Source organism: Hyla sarda, chromosome 6 (genome assembly GCF_029499605.1).
Source record: "Hyla sarda isolate aHylSar1 chromosome 6, aHylSar1.hap1, whole genome shotgun sequence".
Taxonomy (NCBI): Eukaryota; Metazoa; Chordata; class Amphibia; order Anura; family Hylidae; genus Hyla; species Hyla sarda.
The window spans coordinates 135,746,217-135,762,981 of NC_079194.1; the positions used below are offsets into that span (position 1 = coordinate 135,746,217).

At 43.1% G+C, this 16,765-nt stretch overlaps 1 protein-coding gene across 2 annotated transcripts in view; it reads right to left on the bottom strand.

Moving 5' to 3' along the window:
* The window catches only part of CACNA2D2 (calcium voltage-gated channel auxiliary subunit alpha2delta 2), a 283,654-nt gene that overhangs the window by 212,275 nt on the left and 54,614 nt on the right, over window positions 1-16,765 (bottom strand). For both annotated transcript variants that reach the window (XM_056525126.1, XM_056525125.1), the window contains exon 2: window positions 4,417-4,498. In XM_056525126.1, the coding sequence (XP_056381101.1) occupies window positions 4,417-4,498 (82 nt within the window). The remainder of the gene's footprint in view (window positions 1-4,416; window positions 4,499-16,765) is intronic.

Genomic DNA, 16,765 nt, shown 5'->3' on the forward strand with positions numbered 1-16,765 from the left:
TTCTGTAAATTAAGGTGGCTACATCGTACATGTACTGGGCGTGTCATCTAAGGGTTAAAGGGGTTAAGCCCGGCAAGAAATAAAATGTTATGGCATATAGTGGCACAAACATAATTTCTTACATGGTTATCCCAAGATTACAATTTATAGCATACCCACAGAAAAGATGATAAGTGTACAGTGGGAACCGGGAGAGTGTGACCCCGAATGATCACATGATTGAGGGTCCTCAATGCACATTTGTAAATAGAGCAGCAGTATTTAATTTTTTCACTTTTACTGCATAATTGTAATACATTTTGAAACATAAGCATACTACACCTCAAGATAAATTCCTTGAAGTGGGGGGGGGGTGCGTTTGCTATGTTTTGAGACCTTTATTTCTGAGGCTCCTTTGTGAGTTAAGCAGCACACTAGGGACACACATGGAATATTTGTAAAGTCAACAGAATCGGTAATAAATAAAAAATCTTTCTGGTAATACTTGATATGTTACAAAAAAAAATTGATTAAAAAAAGGAATTGGGAAAACATTTTTGCATTCCTTAAATTTCACCTCCACTTTGGGTTAATTCCGGTGACCAAACCAAAGGATAGGGGATAAGATGTCTGAACGCGGGGTTCTCGGCGCTGGGGACCCCCGCATTATTGTATGCGGCACCCACCTGTTTTTTCACTGGAACCGCTGGAGGGTCTGAGTCACAACTACGGAAGTCCGTGACATCAGGACTCCGCCCCCGTGTGACATCACGGCCGTCCCACTCCCATAGACTTGCATTGAGGGGACGGGCGTGACGTCACACGGGGGCGGAGTCCTGACATCACGGACTTCCGTACCCGTAGTCGCAACTCAGACCCTCCAGTGGTTTCGGTGAAGAAACAGGTGGGTGCCGCATGCAATAATGCGGGGTCCGCAGCGGCGAGACCCCGGCGATCAGACATCTTATCCCCTATCCTTTGGATAGGGGATAAGATGTCTAGGGTAGGAGTACCCCTTTAATGCTGAAGGTATCAACCAAAATGTACTACTAACATAAAGTACACTGGGAGAGATTTATTAAAACCTGTGTAGAGAAAAGGTGGTGCAATTGCCCATAGCAACCAATCAGATAACTTCCTTTATTTTAAAATCTAAAAATATCTAAAAAATAATATATGAAATCTGATTGGTTGCTTTGGGCAACTGCTCTACTTTTCCTCTATACAAGTTTTGATAAATCTAACCTGTTGGTACAGGTTGGTAATGCGGGTGACACTGATGTTAATGATACTTACCTATCCCCGATACCTAATTTGGTAAAGGATTGGTGCATGGGCAGAGTTCCACAAGCATTTCTCCGGCCGGAGATTCCATAGCTTCAACCAAGCCTTTGTGGCAGCATTATAGTAGTTCTGTTTTTTGTACATATAAGGTACTGCTAGAATAGTTATAGTCTTGCACATATGGAGCAATATTATAGTAGTTATATTTATCTCCATTATAATTAAACATACAGTGGCTGAATAGACAAATTGATTCATTTCTACAATAGTTTTTGCTAAAAAGTTGGTAAATGGAACTAAGAAAATGTCAACTCAGTGGTCCATAAATTGCTTCTAGAATTGGTTAACTGGACTGGATGGATAAATCTGTTTCTCTCTGAGTAGAATTCCTGATTTCTTACAGATCTGCTGCACATGACAGTCCTCATATTCTCCATTAAAAACCATAAAATTCCAGTATGGTGGTTTGCGCCAGCTCGTCCATGGATATCTGTACTACAGCAGGTAGGGCGATTTCCTGCGGTCTCAGTCCACCAGTTTGTCTCTGGTCACCCGGAGCCTTGTCACTTGCCCATCAGAGCGGAGGACGATGGCCCCGGGGACGATGCACAATGAGTGATTTAATGCTAAAACCAGGATTAGGCGGCCGTCTCCTCCCTGGCCTCTGTCACCCACAAGTGTCACCTCCAGTGACAAGAAATCCAATTAAAATCCGCCACTGTCTTGAGGAAGCTCGCAGCCCAAAGTACGGCGCAGATTGCCAAAAAAAATCCGCTAGCAGCGCCGGGCGCACATTAATCACCACCCGGGGGGACAGGTCCCAGCCACATTCATTTGTCAGACGCCGCTCCACATAAGTTATTGTAGACACATTAGCATCTCATTTGCATGTCATTAGTGGAGTGTGCACCGGGTGTTTGTGGGATGCCGTATACGACGCTAAGAGCACCATCAATAGCTGGAATCGGCTCTCCGAATCACAAAGCTGGAAAGGAGGAGGGGGAATATGAGGGAAGCATTTAAATTATTCCACCCTGCATGATTTAATACGGCTAAATGGCTGCATTACTCTGCGTAAGTGCTGCTATCATTTAACCTCTCCCAAAATGGCCTCTTCCAGCCACACATAATGTTCCCTGATTTCTCTGCAGAACGCAGCCAGCATTGACCTCTGACCCCCCCCCCCCCCCCCCCCAGCTGTTCAGTGGCAGCTAAAATAACCTCTAAGGTTCTCTATATAAGGCCTTGCTAGAGTGAGTCCTGCATATGCGGATCTTAAACCCCCATAATATAACTTATTATTTGCTGCAAACATATCCCTGCATTGAAGCAACTTCATCTACATATCCTTTCCAAAACATCTGAAGAAAATCTAGGAAAAGTTAGTTGTCAATCTCTGCAGTGGTATACTGGAGCCATATACACTAGGTTGTCTTTTTGCTTTACTAGATACTGATTGCTGGATTCACATATTTTTTTTAAGTCAGTATTTGGTTGTCATTTTGGAGCTTATTTTGGTCGGTATTTTAACTAAAACTAGGAATACAAACAACTTACAAAAAATAAAATAAAATGGAAAGTTTGCACCTTTTTCTTTGTTTTATGTACTCCTGGTTTAGCTAAAAACACTGACCAAAAACATGTAAACTCAGCCATACAGGTATTTTTGAGGATGTTGCATGCATGAAAGGCGGCAATCTGGGGCATAAAAGCTGCAGAGACTTGAAGTCCCCTGCAATGGTTGCTTTTTGGACATGGTGCTAGATAAAGAACATCGATCTAGCAAGCACAACATTTCCGAAATAACTATATCCAGCCATCGAAGAGATAAAAGAGATGCGTCTGCCGGTGCTCACAGCAGATACTGCGAGATAGCGCCAGGCCAGCTCCTCCTGATGCGACATTAAGACACTGCTCTTAATTAAAATAATAAACAATGTATCAGTGACAGTGTGACACTATCCGGAGGAGGCCACCGCAGGCAGGACGCACATGCATTATTCATGAGAGGCGGCCTCATTATGCAAATGCATTAAAAGCCACAACATATGTTTCTAATAGATGTGGAGAGGTGGGTGCTGCTAGGAGAAAGAGAGACTAGAAAAGAGAGTCATCCAGCTTTCCCAAACCCCTGAATAGCAAATATGGCTGGAAATGCAATGAAAAATAAAAATAAAAGCAAGCCAGTTCAGGAGTGTGTGAAAGCTGAGTAACAGAATAAACTGTAATGGTAGCCAAAATGGTTACCACCCAGCTTTCACAGAAACAACTAAAACCTTCAAGTCTGATAGAAGAGCTCTCTTTTCCACTTCAGTCAGACAGCTAAACAGCAGCGTTACCCCTGCACCAGAAGGGGGCATAGTGGAGAAGTGAAAGTGTCGTATGCATCATTTTAATGGCAGTGAAGTACTGTATGGAGGAATCAAGGGTGTCTACCCCAGACCAGTGAGGAACAGCCCCTAGTAGTAACAGGGAGAGGAGTCATATTCACAGGACATGAGACAGTTCCATATATTCATATCCGGACCACTGTCCAGAAACTAGAGACAAATTAAAGCGCTAGCACCTAATCCTGACCATGTACATGTAATTTTTATGTGTCTACCACCTTTATTAATTTTTTTATTACACTTTTAATTTAGTTCACTAGTCTGAATTCCTCTCAAAGGGAGGGGGCGTGGCCTCACTGTGCAGGTCTCCGCCCCCTCCCTCAGTATGCTGTCTGCTCACATCTCCCCTAGCATTAGCAAAACTACAACTCCCAGCATGTCCTCACTGACAGTAGCGGGACACAAGCTGACAGTGGGAGGATTTTTCCTCCATCTGTGTGAGCCCTACGCTCACAGCTGTCAATCAAGGAAGTGTGTCCATGACATAGGTGATGATGCATGGACACAGCAAGTCTAGTATGTGTCCAAGCAGGCAGGGGGGCAGTTCTTTGACCCGCTTTTTCAGTATGAAATGCTGAAAATTTTCTAATGAAGGCAATTGCAAAACCTATTGGTTACACATGCTTTACAACATATCAAAAGTTTTTGTATCTGACAGCGCCCATTTAAAGAAGGGAAAGAGGCCAGATTGGCATTTGAAATCTGGTACAAATATGACTTCTAGTTAGTGGCTGAGCTGACAAGTTGGATCAGTAGTACTCACCCCCTGTAACTGCTGAGCACCAGCAAAGTTCCTCATAACTTGGTGAAACTCCCGCTCCAGCCGTGTGGCCCAGTACTGCATCCTGCAAGAGAGGAGAAAGGATAAAGAAGATGAGGGCAAGTCAGAAATAAGCATAAGGCAAAATGTAAAGGTGTCTTACAGTTTTATAATGCTTTGCCATTGTATAAAGTTTTGCTTTTTTGTGTTCGGTGTTTGAACTCGCTGTTTCCAAGATCTCTACTTGTTGTCAGTGAATGGCATAGTTGGGCTTTGCTTCACCCAGGGTACAAGGTCAGTTTCTGACCTGGTCTGTGTCTAAATACCCTGGTCAAAGCAGAGTGACTTGTTGACGTACATGCCCTGCCATTCACTGACAGTAAGCAGATAATGATATTGAACTGAAACACAATGGGGAAGATTAAATATTGCAAACTCACTAGAAGTCTGTCACATTTTGTGCCAAAGAACTGTTACATAACTCACACCACATTTATTATGAGTTGTAGACACTTTTCTGTGTCACCCAAACAAGACATGTGGCTTCTGTAAAAGGGGCTTTGCATTGGTTAAAGGGCGAGGATTAACCCCTTAAGGACAATGGACGTACTCCTACGCCCCCGTTTCCGAGTCCTTAAGGTGTAAAATGGCCTGGTCCTTAAGGGGTTAAGATGCAACACAGAGCAGCAAAAAAATGCATCAGAATATTGGTGCAAAAACTGTCTGGGCCACTTAGATTAGCCAGTGTAAGGGTAGGAACACGTTGCAGATACACTGCAGATTTTCAGCAGAAGAAAATGTGCGAAGGCAGAAGTGGATACAGTTGAAAGGGAGAAGTATTCCTTTATTTTTCCTCTTCTAGCTGGATCCACTTTTGTAGAAAATCTTCAGTTTACCTGCAACGTGTGTCCCTAGCCTAAGGGCTAGTTCACACAAGTAGATCTTGTTTCAAACTTGCAGCGGGTTTCCCACTACAAGTTTGAAAGAGGCGGGCTCTCCGCAGGCTGTGAACAAGCCCTTAGGCTTGTTATATATTTACACACTGTTACACAAGCCTTATTTTCAGCTATTTTTCCATTTACACACAGTTTTTCAGCAGTTTTTGGCTTCTGGTCCTCTTTTTTTTTTTTTTAGCAGTTTATGGCTCAAAATTAGGCTTAAAAAACAGTGTGTGAATATAGCCTAGGAATTTGCCAGATTTATCAAAGCTTACACTGTCTAAGAATAAGACGCTCTAAAGAAAAGTCAAAAAGAAAATAGCCGAAAGATTTTGTATTATTTATAGGAGAGTGTGGGTGGTATTTAGCCAATCAGGTGACAGATCTGCATCTCTCCATTTACAGCATTTGATATTTTTACATAATAATCAATAAAACATAAAACTCGTCTATCACGTAGCAACGCGAGCGGCAGTGATAAATGACTGTACCGGTGCGAGCCGTAACGCGCGGCTAATAATGAAGTGCTATTAATGGTGGCGGCAGTAACCGTCATTAAACACTAAGCACAGGACCTGTCCCCCATGTGCCTTCTTTATCAATGTAAACTAGGACATCCGGCTCAATCAATAGGGTATTATCAGCATGTAATGGCGGCATCCGCGCCACAGGGCAGTGTCCCCATCGTGTCTCCATCACTCAGCGGAGGGACTGTGTAATAGGGTTAACCCTTAGAAATCACCATGAAGAACAAACAAGGATAATTCAGATATAAGAGTAAGACAAGCAGATTGCTGTAGGACTAATAGTTCCAGCATGTTACAGCACTCATGCATCTGTTTCACTATTTTATTACTGTCAATAGAGAGGGTTGCAGCAAACACTTGCAGCCATAGGTAACAACCAACTTTACAGTTCCTAAAGGTGTTGTCCTACAGCTTGTCCCCCAGAATCCTGAATGGCAAACTTTCTCATTGTAGAGTGAAAAACAGAAGTCTTGAAAAACTGGGTGACAACCAGTATGGTAAGTCAGGGTTGTCACCCAGTTTACCCGGCAACAGAGTGGAACTTTTACAGGAAATTTGCAGCCTCTTGATATGTATCCTCGCTGGTGAACCATGACTCCCATCATGAACCATTCAGATTTGTAATGATATGACAGCAGCTCTGCATTCATCCTATCACTACCCAGTTGTCAGACCCTCTAGCCATCACAGATATGCGATCATTCCAGGCCACGCAGAGCAGCGGCATCCTTGTTAACCAGGCGTGTGCTGGGAGGTGGCGACCCTGAAAGGGTTAATGGCTCTCATGATATCATGATCTCTTTTTTAGTTAGAATAATGGCTTCCTTCACAGGCCGACAGATTGGAAATTACCTGTGAAATATATTTCCCCAGGCGCACAATCGGCAGCCATATAAATTACCCAGTTTAATGGCCTTTGGAATTTTTCTCATACTAAATTCCTGTCAGGGTCTCTTCCCTTCTTATTGTACAGAATGTGGGGGAAAAAAAACAAAAAGCTATGAAATCCAATCAAGGCTACGGAGGCACAATCAGACAGGAATAGGCCACCCTCCCTGGATACTCAAGTCATATGAGATCGGGGGATTACACCAGTAATGTGAGGTAATGGATACACCAGTAATATGTGGTGATGGATACACCAGTAATGAGAGGTGATAGATACACCAGTAATGTGAGGTGAAGGATACACCAGTAATATGTGGTGAAGGATACACCAGTAATATGTGGTGATGGATACACCAGTAATGAGAGGTGATAGATACACCAGTAATGTGAGGTGAAGGATACACCAGTAATATGTGGTGAAGGATACACCAGTAATGTGAGGTGATGGATACACCAGTAATGTGAGGTGAAGGATACACCAGTAATATGTGGTGAAGGATACACCAGTAATGTGAGGTGATGGATACACCAGTAATATGTGGTGAAGGATACACCAGTAATATGTGGTGAAGGATACACCAGTAATATGTGGTGAAGGATACACCAGTAATATGTGGTAAAGGATACACCAGTAATGTAAGGTGAAGGATACACCAGTAATATGTGGTGAAGGATACACCAGTAATATGTGGTGAAGGATACACCAGTAATATGTGGTGAAGGATACACCAGTAATAAGTGGTAAAGGATACACCAGTAATGTGAGGTGATGGATACACCAGTAATATGTGGTGAAGGATACACCAGTAATATGTGGTGAAGGATACACCAGTAATATGTGGTGAAGGATACACCAGTAATATGTGGTGAAGGATACACCAGTAATATGTGGTGAAGGATACACCAGTAATATGTGGAGAAGGATACACCAGTAATGTGAGGTGATGGATACACCAGTAATGTGAGGTGATGGATACACCAGTAATGTGAGGTGAAGGATACACCAGTAAAATATGTGGTGAAGGATACACCAGTAATGTGAGGTGATGGATACACCAGTAATGTGAGGTGAAGGATACACCAGTAATATGTGGTGAAGGATACACCAGCAATATGTGGTGAAGGATACACCAGTAATGTGAGGTGAAGGATACACCAGCAATATGTGGTGAAGGATACACCAGTAATATATGTGGTTAAGGATACACCAGTAATGTGAGGTGATGGATACACCAGTAATATACGCAGTGAAGGATACACCAGTAATGTGAGGTGAAGGATACACCAGTAATATACGCAGTGAAGGATAAACCAGTAATGTGAGGTGATGGATACACCAGTAATGTGAGGTAAAGGATACACCAGTAATATGTGGTCAAGGATACACCAGTAATGTGAGGTGATGGATACACCAGTAATGTGAGGTGATGGATACACCAGTAATGTGAGGTGAAGGATACACCAGTAATGTGAGGTGATGGATACACCAGTAATGTGAGGTGAAGGATACACCAGTAATATACACAGTGAAGGATACACCAGTAATGTGAGGTGAAGGATACACCAGTAATGTGAGGTGATGGATACACCAGTAATGTGAGGTGATGGATACACCAGTAATGTGAGGTGATGGATACACCAGTAATGTGAGGTGATGGATAAACCAGTAATGTGAGGTGATGGATACAACAGTAATGTGAGGTGATGGATACACCAGTAATGTGAGGTGATGGATACACCAGTAATGTGAGGTGATGGATACACCAGTAATGTGAGGTGATGGATAAACCAGTAATGTGAGGTGATGGATACAACAGTAATGTGAGGTGATGGATACACCAGTAATGTGAGGTGATGGATACACCAGTAATGTGAGGTGATGGATACACCAGTAATATGTGGTAAAGGATACACCAGTAATGTAAGGTGAAGGATACACCAGTAATGTGAGGTGATGGATACAACAGTAATGTGAGGTGATGGATACACCAGTAATGTGAGGTGATGGATACACCAGTAATGTGAGGTGATGGATACACCAGTAATATGTGGTAAAGGATACACCAGTAATGTGAGGTGATGGATACACCAGTAATATGTGGTAAAGGATACACCAGTAATGTGAGGTGATGGATACACCAGTAATGTGAGGTGATGGATACACCAGTAATGTGAGGTGATGGATACACCAGTAATGTGAGGTGAAGGATACACCAGTAATATGTGGTAAAGGATATACCAGTAATGTGAGGTGATGGATACACCAGTAATGTGAGGTGAAGGATACACCAGTAATGTGAGGTGATGGATACACCAGTAATGTGAGGTGAAGGATACACCAGTAATATACACAGTGAAGGATACACCAGTAATGTGAGGTGAAGGATACACCAGTAATGTGAGGTGATGGATACACCAGTAATGTGAGGTGATGGATACACCAGTAATGTGAGGTGATGGATACACCAGTAATGTGAGGTGATGGATAAACCAGTAATGTGAGGTGATGGATACAACAGTAATGTGAGGTGATGGATACACCAGTAATGTGAGGTGATGGATACACCAGTAATGTGAGGTGATGGATACACCAGTAATGTGAGGTGATGGATAAACCAGTAATGTGAGGTGATGGATACAACAGTAATGTGAGGTGATGGATACACCAGTAATGTGAGGTGATGGATACACCAGTAATGTGAGGTGATGGATACACCAGTAATATGTGGTAAAGGATACACCAGTAATGTGAGGTGATGGATACACCAGTAATATGTGGTAAAGGATACACCAGTAATATGTGGTCAAGGATACACCAGTAATGTGAGGTGATGGATACACCAGTAATGTGAGGTGATGAATACACCAGTAATATGTGGTAAAGGATACACCAGTAATATGTGGTCAAGGATACACCAGTAATGTGAGGTGATGGATACACCAGTAATGTGAGGTGATGGATACACCAGTAATGTGAGGTGATGGATACACCAGTAATGTGAGGTAAAGGATACACCAGTAATATGTGGTAAAGGATATACCAGTAATGTGAGGTGATGGATACACCAGTAATGAGAGGTGATAGATACACCAGTAATGTGAGGTGAAGGATACACTAGTAATGTGAGGTGAAGGATACACCAGTAATGTGAGGTGATGTATACACCAGTAATGTGAGGTGAAGGATACACCAGTAATATGTAGTGAAGGATACACCAGTAATATGTAGTGAAGGATACACCAGTAATATGTAGTGAAGGATACACCAGTAATATGTGGTGATGGATATACCAGTAATGTGAGGTGATGGATACACCAGTAATATGTGGTGAAGGATACACCAGGAGACTGATTAAGGGTTTCCTCCTAGCATTTTCCCAGCCCTCTGGCTGGGAGCACTTGGTAGGTGTTCACATTGGTGTGGCTGCACACTGCGGACGTCATTGTTAATGTGATGCTTTGTCTGTGTGGTGGTGAGGCCTGGAGCCAAGGGCTTGAACGGGCAACAGTGGGGCTGCTTAGCCACTGGGTCGCTCCCCATGGAAGCATGGTGTTGCGGTGGTGGTTGCCGCCGCCCGGCGCTACGCCAATGATGGGTTAGGGACCCACTCTAAAAAGGTGGCCTTGACGTGGCGAGCGGGCTTTTACTTTTTGATCAAAATTTATACTAACAACCTGTTAGTGTTTGAATTTATGCTGAGAAGTAAGTAGAGGGTGGGCCATTTATATGGATACACCTTGATAAAATGGGAATGGTTGGTGATATTAACTTTCTGTTTGTGGCACATTAGTATATGTGAGGGGGGGAAACTTTTCAAGATGGGTGGTGACCATGGCGGCCATTCTGAATTCGGCCATTTTGAATCCAACTTTTGTTTTTTCAATAGGAAGAGGGTCATGTGACACATCAAACTTATTGGGAATTTCACAAGAAAAACAATGATGTGCTTGGTTTTAACGTAACTTTATTCTTTCATGAGTGATTTACAAATTTCTGACCACTTATAAAATGTGTTCAATGTGCTGCCCATTGTGTTGGATTGTCAATGCAACCCTCTTCTCCCACTCTTCACACACTGATGGCAACACCGCAGGAGAAATGCTAGCACAGGCTTCCAGTATCCGTAGTTTCAGTTGTTGCAGAATGGGCAAAACAAAAATTGGAACAGGACCCTCAGTTTACACAGAAGATTTTGTTCAGTGATGAGGCAAACTTTTATGTGAATGGTGAAATTAACAAATAAAACCACCGCTATTGGTCTGACACTAACCCACATTGGATAGATACAAGACTGTTGGAACACAAAAATTGATGGTATAATGTGGTATATGGGGTACAAAGATAGTGGGGCCATTCTTCATCAATGGAAACCTCAAGGCCACTGGATATGCGAAATTGCTACATGATGATGTGTTTCCCTCTTTATGCACTGAAGCTGGCACGTTCCCTGAGTTTTTCCAGCAAGATGGTGCACCACCACATTATGGGTGTCAGGTCCGAGCATTCCTAGATGAACAGTTTCCTGGAAAGTGGATCGGCCGTCATGGGCCAGTTGAATGGCCCCCAAGGTCTCCCGATCTGACCCCCTTAGACTTTTATCTTTGGGGTCCTCTGAAGGCAATTGTCTATGCTGTGAAGATACGAGATGTGCAGCACCTGAAACTACGGATACTGGAAGCCTGTGCTAGCATTTCTCCTGCGGTGTTGCTATCAGTGTGTGAAGAGTGGGAGAAGAGGGTTACATTAACAATCCAACACAATGGGCAGCACATTGAACACATTTTATAAGTGGTCAGAAACTTGTAAATAACTCATGAAAGAATAAAGTTATGTTAAAACCAAGCACATCATTGTTTTTCGTGTGAAATTCCCAATAAGTTTGATGTGTCACATGACTCTCTTCCTATTGAAAAAACAAAAGTTGGATTCAAAATGGCCGACTTCAAAATGGCCACCATGGTCACCACCCATCTTGAAAAGTCCCCCCCCCCCCCCCTCACATATACTAATGTGCCACAAACAGGAAGTTAATATCACCAACTAGTCCCATTTTATTAAGGTGTATCCATATAAATGGCCCACCCTGTAGATCAAAATACAAATTGTGGATGGGCGGCTGTGTTTCATTTTCTCTATTTTTGTTTTACAAGGATACACCAGTAATGTGAGGTGATGGATACCCCAGTAACACGTGGTAAAGGATACACCAGTAATGTGAGGTGACGGATACACCAGTAATGTGAGGTGACGGATACACCAGTAATATGAGGTGAAGGATACACCAGTAATATGTAGTAAAGAATACACCAGTAATATGTAGTAAAGAATACACCAGTAGTATGTAGTAAAGAATACACCAGTAATATGTAGTGAAGAATACACCAGTAATATGTAGTAAAGAATACACCAGTAGTATGTAGTGAAGAATACACCAGTAATATGTAGTAAAGAATACACCAGTAGTATGTAGTGAAGAATACACCAGTAATATGTAGTAAAGAATACACCAGTAATATGTAGTAAAGAATACACCAGTAATATGTAGTAAAGAATACACCAGTAATATGTAGTGAAGAATACACCAGTAATATGTAGTAAAGAATACACCAGTAATATGTAGTAAAGAATACACCAGTAATATGTAGTAAAGAATACACCAGTAATATGCAGTGAAGAATACACCAGTAATATGTAGTGAAGAATACACCAGTAGTATGTAGTAAAGAATACACCAGTAATATGTGTTGATGGATATACCAGTAATGTGAGGTGAAGGATACACCAGTAATATGTAGTAAAGAATACACCAGTAATATGTGTTGATGGATACACCAGTAATGTGAGGTGCTGGATACACCAGTTATATGTGGGGAAGGATACATTCCTAAAGTATGGCTATCAATACACCAATACTGTAATGTGATAAATACAACTCTAATATAAAGTCATGGATACATTAAAGATATGCAATAGTGGGTTACACAAGTAATGTGTGCTGATTGATAAATCTGCAGTGATGTGATGGATTTGGCAGTAATATCAAATATGGGATTACACTAGTAATGTGAGGGATACATATTTTATTTGGGGATCATAGCATTGTTGAATGGCCTATTCAAGATTAGAAAAACAGAGCTAATTTCTTCAAAAAGCAGCACCACATATTTCCACAGGTTGTGCATGATATTGCATTCAATTCAATGAAGATAAGCAGCATTAAGACACATAACCAAAGGGAGGGTGTGGCATAATTTTTGGGAAAATAGTGGCCATATTTAATCCAGAATAACGGCTTTCAAAAGACAAAATAGAACCCAACTCTGTCCTATATGTATATGTGTGCAGCTGCTATGACTACAATACCATTACACAGTCAACAACCCCCCAAGGTCTGCCTATCAGAAGACAGGAAATGGCTCAGGGCTGCGGATGGTGGCGGCTTTTTGCACGCAATAAGGCACCACTAGAATTCTGTGTCTACTCTGTCTGCACAACTCCAGGTAATTTCACATCCTAGGCGTCCTCCGGCATTCATTATCACAGGATAACGACAAAATGGGAGCCTGACAAAGCGCACGTGCGTATGGAGAACCAGCGGCGACCCTGCCAAGTCCCAATTGCTCCTTCCCTTCACCATGGCAACCGCACTTCCAGCATCCCCTAGTTTACCTGCACTTACACTGAATGTAGACATATAAAAATACATATACACTGATGAGCCACAACATTAAAGGAGTATTCTAATTTAGTTAAAAAGTAAACTGCAGCCTACACAACTTCTTGTGTTTCCTTACCCTGGTGATGTGCTCTCCCCGCTCTGCTGATGACATTTCAATTCCACAGCAGAGCAGGTAGAGCACATTGTCAGGGTATATAAGGGTGGTATAGAGTGCCAGCACTGGAATGGGCAAGTTGAGTGTGCGACTAATTGTTATTTTTCCTGCCTTATTCTATATAAATTAGGTTAATGAGCAGTGACCATGATGGAGGCACCTGTCAGGAGGTGGGATATGTTAGGCAACAAGTGAAGCTCCTGAATTAGCCTGACTGGTCCGATTCCACAGATGAGCTACTGTAGAACAAATAATGTTACTACTACTATCAGAAAGATATCAATGAGTGCCAATACTGACTTCTGTCCTCCTATTTGGAGCCTACATTGGGCATGTGAGCGTAAGAACTAAACCATACAGCAATAGAAGAAGGTGGGCTGGTCTAAGGAATATTGTTTTCATGTGGACAGTCAGCTACATAGGCACCACTTACCTAGAGAAGAGATGGCACCAGGATGCACTATAGAAAAAAAATTAACGGATGAAATATTGATGTTCTGCTGGGAGATCCTGGGTGCCGGCATTCATGTGGATGATACTTTTACACATACCATACCCCTAAACATTGCTGCAGACCAAGCACACTCCTTTATGGCAGTGACCTCTAACAGCAACATAACTTGCCCTGCCACCATGAAAATACTGTTCAACAATTGGATGATGAGCATGATAAAGAGTTCAAGGTGTTGACTTTGCCTCCAAATTACCCAGATTTCATCTTAGGAATGTGCTGGAAAACAATTTTTCTTTTCAAAAGATTATTAAAAGCCCACAAGGTTTGGTTATGTTAATCCTTTCGAGTGGTGATATGGTGAATTTAGTGTTCTCACTGTTATTACTGAGCCTCTGAGAGTCCCCACCATGGTACTCAGTTATCTCTCATTCTCTTCATTTCAGGGGGTGGTACCAGAGCTGGGCTGTTTGCCAGTTGTACCTACACAGTTGCTTCCTTTCTCTGACTTCTCTGGCCAATGACAGAACAGCATGCACTCCTTTCTGCTATGCTATGGCACAGTGCTAGAGAAAGAGCACTGAATAGATTCTTTGACCAGTGTGGTGATAAAATTTCTGGAGCAAGAAGTAATTTTTGGTAAAGTAAGAAATAGATAAATAAATATTAAGAAATAGCTGTGCACCATGGAAAGAGCTTCTCAACTTAATACCAGCAGTGAGATAATTTAGTTCACCTTGCCACCACTTCTATGGGTTAATCTAACAAAGTTTTTTTTTGTTGTTGTTTTTTTTTACAAAGTACAGGTGGGCTTTAAAGGTATGGTTGTTCAGCACACATATATATTTATTTTATGCAAATTTCTCAACATTTTAATTTTTTTTAGCACAGTTTAGAGCACTGGAGTCAAACATGCGGCCCACAATGAATATATTTGCGGCCCGGACATCCCTGTGTCCCGAAAGATGTTTTTGGGACACAGGGATGCCCCCATCAACTCTCAGCGGCCCCGCGTTAAGTTCAAAGATTCAGGGGCTGCCCTGACGACGTCCCGTGCATGCACCCATAGCAACGGAGGCACTGAGGAGCGGAACATGGAGGTGGAAGACGCGCGCTGGCCAGCATGGTAAGTGACCATCGGCACGTCAGCTTCGGTGCTCAAACCACCGCTCCTCTGGTCCCGGAACCTACTGCTATGGCCGTACCGGAGGAGTGGTGGTCAGAGCACTGAAGTGGGGCAGTACACAGGCATACAGCCTCCAGCCATATACTGCACCTAATGTGGGGGAACTATACTGCAGCTAATGTGGGGGAACTACAACCTAATGTGGGGGGATCTGTACTGCCCCTAATGTGGGGAACTATACTGCACCTAATGTGGGGGAACTATACTGCACCTAATGTGGGGGAACTATACTGCCAACCTAATGTGGGGGAACTATACTGCACCTAATGTGGGGGAACTATACTGCACCTTATGTGGGGGAACTACACTGCACCTAATGTGGGAGAACTACAACCTAATGTGGGGGGAACTGTACTGCACCTAATGTGGGGAACTATACTACCAACCTAATGTGGGGGGAACTATACTGCACCTAATGCGGGGGAACTATACTGCACCTAATGTGGGGGAACTATACTGCACCTAATGTGGGGGAACTGTACTGCACCTAATGTGGGGGAACTGTACTGCACCTAATGTGGGGGGAACTGTACTGCACCTAATGTGGGGGAACTGTACTGCACCTAATGTGGGGGAACTGTACTGCACCTAATGTGGGAGGAACTGTACTGCACCTAATGTGGGAGGAACTGTACTGCACCTAATGTGGGGGGAACTGTACTGCACCTAATGTGGGGGGAACTGTACTGCACCTAATGTGGGGGGAACTGTACTGCACCTAATGTGGGGGGAAATGTACTGCACCTAATGTGGGGGGAAATGTACTGCACCTAATGTGGGGGGGAAATGTACTGCACCTAATGTGGGGGAACTGTATTGCACCTAATGTGGGGGAACTACACTGCACCTAATGTGGGGGAACTGTATTGCACCTAATGTGGGGGAACTACACTGCACCTAATGTGGGGGAACACTGCTAGCCTAATGTGGGGGAACTATACTGCCAATCTAATGTGGGGGAACTATACTGCCAACCTAATGGGGGGGAGCTATACTGCCAACCTAATGGGGGGAACTATACTGCCAACCAAATGGGGGGGGGGCTATACTGCCAACCTAATGGGGGGGGAACTATACTGCCAACCTCATGGGGGGGGGGAACTATACTGCCAACCTAACGTGGGGGAACTATACTGCCAACCTAATGTGGGGGAACTACAACCTAATGTGGGGGAATTGCACTGCCAACCTAATGTGGGGGAACTACAACCTAATGTGGGGGAACTATACTGCCAACCTAATGTGGGGGCCTCGTATAGATGTTCGCTCACGTCACGCTCCCAGAATTCAAGGGCCGGCGTTACTACACCCTTTTTTGGATGCGGCCCACATAAACTTAAAGGGGAATTCCAGGCCAAAACTTTTTTTTATATATCAACTGGCTCCGGAAAGTTAAACAGATTTGTAAATTACTTCTATTAAAAAATCTTAATCCTTCCAATAGTTATTAGCTTCTGAAGTTGAGTTGTTGTTTTCTGCCCAACTGCTCTCTGATGACTCACGTCCCGGGAGCTGTGCAGTTCCTATG